Source organism: Leguminivora glycinivorella, chromosome 20 (assembly GCF_023078275.1).
Source record: "Leguminivora glycinivorella isolate SPB_JAAS2020 chromosome 20, LegGlyc_1.1, whole genome shotgun sequence".
NCBI lineage: Eukaryota > Metazoa > Arthropoda > Insecta > Lepidoptera > Tortricidae > Leguminivora > Leguminivora glycinivorella.
In genome coordinates this window covers 13,882,666-13,892,603 of record NC_062990.1, presented here as the reverse complement: position 1 = coordinate 13,892,603, position 9,938 = coordinate 13,882,666, and the positions used below count along the sequence as shown (strand labels likewise).

General features: G+C 33.4%; 1 protein-coding gene across 1 annotated transcript; it reads left to right on the top strand.

Annotated features, from left to right (window-relative positions):
- Positions 1 to 5,953: 5,953 nt before the first annotated feature.
- On the top strand, positions 5,954 to 9,616 carry LOC125237036. Its single transcript, XM_048143968.1, has 2 exons — positions 5,954 to 6,086; positions 6,762 to 9,616. Exon 2 carries the CDS (start codon positions 6,762 to 6,764, stop codon positions 7,797 to 7,799), a length of 1,038 nt encoding a protein of 345 aa, XP_047999925.1. The 5' UTR covers positions 5,954 to 6,086; the 3' UTR covers positions 7,800 to 9,616.
- The last annotated feature ends 322 nt before the right edge of the window (positions 9,617 to 9,938 follow it).

Sequence of the window (9,938 nt, the reverse complement as noted above, 5' to 3'; positions counted from 1 at the left end):
GACAAAAATGGCGCACGACTTCAGTAACCTGTCGTGATTCCCCGCTTGTATGGCGAGAACCCGCCTAGCGGGTTCCTCGGCATCTGAGCAAAGTTCACGAGTGCCCACTAGGCGGGTCTCGGTTGCGAAAGTGTTAACCAACGAAATATAAAAGCCTGTCTTTAGCGTTCTTATTTGCTCGTGTCATGTTTTCATTTACCGTCAAATCGCTTAAACAGCCTTTTGAGTTGTGACCGACGGAAGGTTCGGTTTCGGCCAAAAAATCATGTTTCGGCCGTAGTTTTGGTTTCGGCCAACAAATGGCCGAATCTTTCGACCGGAATGGATTTACCCAAGTTTAAATTTAAGCGACACAATTATACTTTTGGATCGCGTTGGGATCATTTTTCAGGATTTTAAAGTTCCTGATAAGGTGATAAGAGTAAAAAAAAAAAATACAAATAGTGAACTAAAAAAAAACTTACATATTATACAAGACTATGAGTAGGATCTAGTATTACATTTTTTTGACGACTTTAACAAATTTTCTAAAGTTGCGGTTTCGGCCGAAACTAGAGCCTGGACCGAACTTTCGGTTTCGGTCGCGTCGGACACTACTTTTGAGGGTAGATTTTGTTTACATTTATTGTAATACCTAAAGATACAGACTATATTGTACCCTATTTGCCACGTCATGTGATACCTATAACACATAAAGCCTTACCAGAAATATATGACTATAGGGATGAAGACTACATAAAAATAATGATATTCTTTTTAGTCCGTCAGTTAGATCGTCCAAAATACTGGACACACTGGAAAAAAATACAAAGATATAGGGCATCAAAGTTCCAGAGTGAGCTTGTGACGTCACTTTTAAGTAGAAATTGTACCTAGGCGTTAAAGCAAAACTTCAACACTACACCTTCGTCATTGTTCGTTTACGAGAAAAAATAAAAAATATTTGTCCCAAATTTTTTTAATAATCTACCTAACGGAATATTGTCTTCGGTTACCGCGATAGTTACTCATGAAATAAAACTATGGAAACGGATTAAATCGCGTATAATGAATTTAGAATTCATCCCGACGTTGCGAACACTTTACAGCGTCCGTGGTCAACGGGTGACCGAGGAAAAATTACAATGTGCAAAACAAGAATATTATATACCATGGATATACGTTGAAATGAAGGGTGTTACAATTCATCCCGACATTTCGAACACTACAGCGTCCATGGTCAACGGGTGACTGAGGAAAAATTACAATGTGCAAAAGCTACCCACATACAAGAAATATTAACGAACCATGACCATAAATAATATAGATTTCTAAGGCAGGTTCACACACTATAAATAAAGCTAGTTATACAATATTCAAAAAACCTAACGGACTAAATAGTTTTTTTTTTGTCGTCTCGCCTATTGTCAAGAGGGCGCTGTTCTGATGTATGCGGTGACAGCTCAGTTTAGTATGAAGAAAATAGTTTTAATGAAATTCCACAATATGGCGCGTAGTTATATATTTCTGGTCAGGATTTAATTCCAAATCTATTTTAGATAAGGAAAGGAGAAAATCTACACTCCATGTGCCTGTTTCCCTCTCTGGTATAAACGATGTTAATCATAAATATGTAATATTAATATAATATTACAATGTAAATATTTTGCTTACGTCATATAATTTGTCGTCATGTTGTTAGCTTTAAAATCTGGTGATTAAATGTGTTTTTAAATATCTTTAAAATTTGTATATTTTAATTAAAGAGCAATAAGCTGTTATTGTTTGTATGAAGATTTTCATATAAATTTTTCATTGCGAATCTACTAAAGTAGACTTGACGTATCTATACATACATATGATATGGTAGTCATTTGGCCAATAGTTTCACTAAACCATTTAAGAAATTTTATGATTTTTTTATTTAAGAAATGAAGAATCATAAATGAAAATTTGAGGATGGTTATGATTTTAGTAGTCAATATATTTCTATTGCTAAAATAAATGGTGCAAAAATTAAAAAGTTAACACTTCAGGCACTGGTCCCACCCAAAGATTCAGATTCAATAGTTTATTCATGGTAACCACATAAATTATTTACATAAGTAATTTTTATAATTACAAAAAATAAGCCAAGAAAAAAAAAAGTATGTCGGGTTTACCACGAAATGGTCCCGCTTCAGCATAAATGCTTACCCATAAATCGAGTTAGCGATGAGGTATTGGCAATAGGAACGAACAAAAGATTGTCGCTCCCATGTAAATAAGAGAGCGAGCGAGTTATAGTTCATCGCTCGGCGACAAACTACTCGCTAGCGCTATCATCGCGTCTCTTTTATAAGCTACTTGCCTCCTAGTCACATCAGCTTCTTTTTAAGAACTGTCAAAACGAATTTCAAACGTCTTGCTCTTATGGGATTAATATGAAATCGAATTGAGTGACGTCACGGTCGACTCAGTTACATTATATATTACTACCTGACTTATTAAATAGAATTTTTATTTAAAAATAACGTCTATCCATGTTTTTCTTACATTTATCTGATGCTTTATTTCGTGCATGGTATAATAGTACATTACGATACAAGTGCGTAAAAAAGGAAGTTCTAAACTAGTGGCGATAAATTAAAACATGACCGAAGGGAGTGTTTTAAATCGACACGAGTTACGAATTTCCAGTACAGATGGTGTTTTTTACGCACTAGTGCGAAAAATATTTTTCAGTACAGATGGTGTTTTTTTTACGCACTAGTGCGAGAAGTGGTTCATTATATGCCAGGTCGAAACTTCGGAGGGCCATCTGTACTGAAAAACACGTGATACACGTGCGAAAAGTAAATTCGTAACTCGTGTCGATTTAAAACACCCCCTTCGGTCGTGTTTTAATTTATCGCCACTCGTTTCGAACTTCCTTTTTTACGCACTTGTATCGTAATGTACTTATTTTAAGTACAGTCAAGTTTCCTATTTACACGGGAGTGACTACCTTTTGTTCGTTTCTATGGCCGAAAGCTCATCGCTTAGTCTCTTTTCACTTTTCGCTTTTGGTGGTACATACCAGTGCTTCAGGCACAGATTCTAAGCATAGCGCCATCTATTTTAGCATAAGCAGTCAAATCTGATCTACTCAGATATTATGAAATGCTATAAATGCATTTGATAATGAACGTTTGTACAACTGGCCTTTAAAACGTTCTTTTTGTAACTAGACCATAATGTACAGCCTGAAATAAACAAATTAAGATTATCTGATAAGGTGACATTCATTAATTGCGTTAGACAAATTGTGACGTAGTATATGGATGACCCGTAAAGCAACTTTAGGCGAAGTACGACCAGGCTTATTTTTGGTATTTTCTGTTACTATTTCGAACTTATTTAATTGTGAAATATCATTAGAAAAAAATGGTTAGATCAAATAGAAAATACCACGAAATAATTCTGAGAATATCTCGCCTTAAAAATCACCTACTAGTTGTAATGTAATTTAGTTATAAATAGCTTTAAATTTATTTAATTCTTTTGTATTATTTATAATGCTAGCTGAAACTTTGATTTGTAATTTTAAACCTATCTGGATTCAGCAAAAGTAGTAAGACGTTAAATTATCTACACACAGATAAAATTAACTTATAATTTTAGAACAAAACGGGACTTAATCGCGTAAACACTTACATTTATATTTGGCCCGACGTTTCGAACATCACATTATGTTCGTGGTCACGGGTAGACTCCAAAACGTCGGGCCAAATATAAATGTAAGTGTTTACGCGATTAAGTCCCGTTTTGTTCTGAAATTATGAGTGCAAATCGTGTTAGTCTAAATCAATATAAAATTAACTTGTTTTGGACGTAGGGGCATTTTCAAAATATGGGACACCCCAATTAGCGTAAGTTGTTAACAAAAATTAACTCGCTGTCAGTTGTGACGACAATTAAGCATAAAATCTGTCTAAAAATTTACTTTTTTCACATTCTGAATGTAGTTTATCGCTTGAAGTTTATGTAATTAACACAAAAACAATATTTTTATAAAAATTTCACGCTTAATTACATACATACATACAATCACGCCTGTTTCCCAGAGGGGTAGGCAGAGATCACGGACTTCCATTTACTACGATCCTGATCACTTTCGCTTCACACACTTTCATAACGTTTCTCATACACGCTCGTCGGTTTCGAGTACTTCTGACCTGGCCTTTACTACTCATGCTTAATTATCGTCACAAAACTGACTGTGAGTTAATTTTTGTTAACAACTTACGCTAATTGGGGTGTCCCAAATTTTGAAAATGCCCTTAAAAATACATATGAGCAAAAACATACAATTCTGTAAAAGAAACTTTAAGACTAAATACTGGACTATGTCATAAAAAAACATCATAATCTCTTATGGTTCCTGGCAATGTGTCGTTTAAATAGAAGGTACTATAATTTCGCTTTAATAAGTGCTGGTAACTAGCAAATTTCGTCCTTATCGTTATTGGCCATGTGGTACCTTTTATTGAGAACGTCATACGTAGATTTTCTTATTGGGAATATTCTTTCCAAAACAAGTTTGTGTTAGATATTTGATGTACTTTTGCTGCCAACTTTACTTTTGATTCGCTTTTGGTAGATTCCTTCCATAATTATTATCATAAACCAATTATATCCCACCAAAAAAAAAACAACCAACATCCAAATGAAGGTTCTCAATGTGTCGAAGTGTAATAAAAGGTCCTACGTTCCCATATGGGCGAGATTCGCTTGTATATTAATACGAATAAGCTGTCAAAGCGATCTTATGGCAAGAAATTGGGAGCTTTTGCTTGGAAACGACAAAATATGTATTGTAAATAAATATACATCTATCATTGAACCCCTTTAGTTATTATTTGCGATCAAAAACTCAATAAACTTATTATTATCAGGCTAATAATACTACACATTTTATATTAAAGGTAAAAACAAAAAATGAAAATGTAAAAATTCTCACGATTCTGGTGAACCTCGGTAGCTCAGTTGGTAGGGATTGGACCGGTCCTTCAATAGGTTCGAAGTTCAAGTTTTGCCAAAAATAGTAAATTTTCTAATTTTATCTTTAATATAAAATTGTAGTAAAAGTAAATCTGTTATACGATATTTGAAAGCAATATTGTTATACAAATAAAAGCATCTATACATGTATCTGTTTTTTTTTACTATTATTTCTTACCTGCCTTTCCTACTTATATTATCTAAAAGGAAAATAGACTTCAAATACATACATAAGTGTTTTTGGATACTGTAGTACAGTCGCCATCAGATATATAAGAGCGCCCGAGGTACTCAAAAATATCTGAACACGCCTCTATTGCCTAGGCGTTACAGGCGTGTTCAGATATTTTTGAGTACCTCGGGCGCTATTATATATCTGATGGCGACTATACCTACTTAGTACATTACAAGTGCGGAAAAGAGGACTCGGAGGGCCACCTGCACTGCAAATCGTCGTACGATACACGTGCAAAAAGGAAATTCGTAACTCGTGTCGATTTAAAACACTCCCACTGGCGCCTTTATAGGATAGGTACCTATCCGTTCTACATACATCCGATTTTCAATTACGAAAAAGACAAAATGTGGCAAAATGCAATACTGGCAAAAGTGATCAAAATGCATATAATTGTAATATGAACGGCGGAGTTCTTACGTCATCAAATCTGACCCTGTATTACTCTGTCCGCCTGGCATTTACTAAGGCTTGCTACCTATATATTATATAAACATTACCGAATGGGTAGCCTTGACTTTAAACTGGTTATACGCCAAAAACCTTTACGATCTACGCGGAAAAAATAGTCTTATATCTTGTATTTAAGACTCAAATAACATTTAAAAGGATGGTTTGTTTAGAAAACTAAACAAAATAAGTAACAAATGAATATTTAAAGTAAAGGTCGTATATCAGTATTGGTTTACTTGCAAGATACGACGTTGTTAAAGATACTGATAGATTTCTTAGTGACTTTTAGTATTGGATTGATTTTAGATACATTTTAAGTTAAAATTGATTGAAGATGATCAGTTGTATTTGTATTATGGTGTGAAGCGTGTTGTTTTGTGTAAGGAAAGGCCAAAAGGTTAGTATTTTATGTTTAATTTATTGTTTTGGATAAAAATAGAAGAATATTATTTTGATAGTAGTCATTCTGTGTAACGTAGATTTCTCTTAGAGGTGACATTATCAAAAACTTTTTAGTAGCCATTTGCTGTCAAGGATTTACATCGGTGATATTTATGTATATAAATTAATTCGTAAACTAACTCGTGCTTAAGTAGGTATATGCAATTAAACGTTTTGTCAACGCTATAGATTACCTACGTAGAAGGAATGTTTTCAATCTCACTTTTAACTTAATTTCAGAGATATATAGGGTTTAATTTTTAGGGTTCGTATGAGAGTTTCTTACGTTCATAATGGCAAAGGTCCGATCTATAATAATTTCAAATTTGTCAGGTAGCTAAAAACAGAACCCTAGAATAGGCAGCTATAATTTCATCATGTCCGTATGTCACAGCCATTTTAGACAAAAACTATACTAAAGGCTTACCCCCTTATTCATAAACGTACTCTATAGTTATCAGCCGATAAAGTTCGTTTGTCCCTTTCCGACGTATTGGTGTGGTAGAAAAGGACAAACGAACTTTATCGGCGTGATAACTTTAGACTACGTTTATGAATAAGGGGGATAGTCTTGTAGGTAGTTGAAATAATATTTTATTATTATTTAAACATTTTACATTTACATTTTCAGATGTACAACGCGCGTATACTCCTACCAGTGATCCTATTTATTCTGTCAAAGACACACGCACAAATAGAGATACACATCCAAGTTTCCGACTCAAACGAAGTCACCGTTCAAACAACCGGCCAATCTGAGACAAGAGACCTAAACGCTAACCATAGAGAACTATTCCATATTACAGATGAATTACTACAAAAAGCTTTATTCACACTAACAGGACTACAAACAGAAGTTTTCCTTGATAGTAACAACGATGTTTATAAAAACTATGAACTAGAACCAGTGAAAACAGTTCTTAAACCAAACGGGACTAAAACTAAGGTTATACAAGAGGAAATTATTTTAAACAAAGTACAGACGTATAATGAATACGCAACAGAAAATTCCCGATTAATAATACTAAAAGGCAATATAGAGGATAATGTAACGTGTGTTTTTAAACAAAAAGATGTATTTCCAGCGGAAATATTACATATAATAGATGTCAATAGCATTGATAAGAATTGGAGCATTGCATCAAATTTTGGAAGAGATTTTTCTGAAACTAATAAGGATACTAATGTTAATGCTACTTTTGGTGTAACTTTAGGCGCAAAAAAAGATGCTACAGCAATTTTAAGTGCAACTAAAGTTACAGTTCTAATACAGATAAATTACTTAGCAACATTAACTGGAAATATTTTAGCTAAATTTGATAGCTCATATGTCTGGGGTTATGAGCACTATGATATAAAAACAATTATGGATGAAGCTGGTATGCCACATAGTGTAAGGTTGAGCGAAGAAATAAGAATAGAATTTTACACAAATTGCTCTATAAATGTTTATGGAGATAATGTATTTGCGATGAATAGTGAAACTCAATGCTTATTTACAGTCAAAAATGTAACAGATGATGAAAATATCAATTGGGTTACAGGAGAGGTCAAAAATAAGAAATTAACATCTAAAGGTTTTCCAAAAGTGTTGAAGCAACAAGGAAACAATGCTGTAAAGAACTCAGTGACTAGTATTTTGTTTGTGACGTTATTTACGATAATATAAATACTTTGAAAATTGTTTGTAGTTTTTAAATCTATGTTTATGTTAAGTTCGCTATCATGAGTATTTGAGACTATGGCGTTGACATAAAGGAAAATGACATTGTATGAGGAAAGTGAACAGCGTTCTCGGAATGTTACTAGAGCCAAAAATTACATACAATTTCTATGACTTTTACGCTATAAAGTAACGTAAAAAAGTTACGGTAGAGGTACTTATTACAAACAACACGTTCTTATATTTATTTTGAGGTAAAGAATAGTAACTATTTACTCAAGCCAACTTTATTATTTAACACATTTGTATTTCAACAAAGAGGATCGAGTATTATAGAGAGTTACTATCGAAGCACGTCGAAGTAAAATGTGTACCTCTAATCACAGTGCATAGACTGCCATCTCTGGACAGAGGCTTAAAACTTTTGAAGATCCGTTTTGACAATTTGGTCCATATTCAATCATTAGCTCGATATGTGTTAAAACATCAAATATTAATAGTAGCGCCACCTAGCTGAGCATACCTCATAGGTGTAATGCTATCTAGGCCACCTTACCTTTTTATGTATGGTACTGAGGTACGTTTTTTTCTTAGACTATCTGTCTATACGGACTTATATATGTATTTGATTTCAATGAGTAATGACTTTGTTGAAATGTACTCCAAAAATAAATAGAGATAGATAACAGTTTATCGAAGTAAGAAGTGCTTTAAGTGTTTGTTCCTGGAAATATGTGCAAAAATTTGTCGATATAATGGTCAGGACATTTCGTTCCCATTCCTGCTATTGTCCTTGTCTCTTCATTTCTTTTATCTCTGAATCTCTTTTTTGTAGTTATTATTTCCATTCCATTTTGATGCCTCCCTTCCTTATTTTCTGCTGTCTTTTCCATTCAATAATATTGCAATTTTTTCTTCTCCTTTAATTCTTGTTTGAATCTGTGACTGTCTGTCTATACCTATGTTTGTAGAAATCTAATGATCACCAACAACAATTTTGCTATCTGTACAAAATTGTACTCTGATAATCTGTTTCTCTTTCCTAAAAACTGGCAGCCCTGCAGCTTTCAACACATTCTTAACGTCATACGCCCAAAAATGATGTCCATTAAGTTTGACTTCATTATTCGTAGCCACATATCCATCTAGCGTAACCAAATATTCAACTTCTATAGTTACTGTTACGTTAGTGGCTTTAAATTCTACAGTAGCAACTGATTTTGGTTTTAAAGTCAACTTTACAGTTGGAGATTCTACGATATCATTATTTTTATCTGTAAAGTTTGTCCATAAGTAGAGTTTATATGGAAATCAGGTCCAGTCATACCTATGGCACTAATATGATAATCAACTTTAGCAGCAAACTTATCTGTTTGATTCCAAGACGTTGTAACATTTTTCACAATATCAACTATTAATGAAACTTTTTCTTTTTTATCTGCAGTGCCATTGTTAGTTATGTTTGTGCTATCTAGAATAACTTCAGTAGTTTCTATGTTTATAACTTTAATGCTTTGTGGTTTGATAATAGTTTTGACAGGCTCCCAAGAGTAAGTTTTATACAAATCATTCCAAGGTGTCGGGCCATATAAATATACATTTGTAGGTACTTTCCCAGTAAGATTAAAAATAGCTTTCTTTAGTGTTTCGTTATTCAAATGGAATATTTTCTGATCTTTATCAGTAATGATGGAGTGGTATACACCAGTTGCGTGTAAGAAAGAGGCAGGGGTTTCTTTTGATGCTTGAATGTTGATGGCTATTTGAGCATGGGCTATAACAGGCAGCAGACATAGTAGCCAATTCATTGTGATTATCTGAAAATATAAGAGTTTTGTGACGGAATGCGATTAGGATAATGGAGGCTCAGTGAAATGGGTTATAGAAAATAAAAATGCAAACGCAAGTGAAGAGCGGGATTTTTTTCGATAATAACACTATTTGAATAGGTTTCTAATATGTAGGTACCTATTATACAGAGAAAGGACAAGAAATTAAAAGTGTAAAAGTGATAAATAAATAAATGCATTAAATAAATACCTTAAGTTTTATTTGTTTGTATAATTGATCAAATTTACATACATAATACATACATACAATTTGTCAGAGCACATGAACTACTCAAGTTTTGCCATCAAAAAGTTG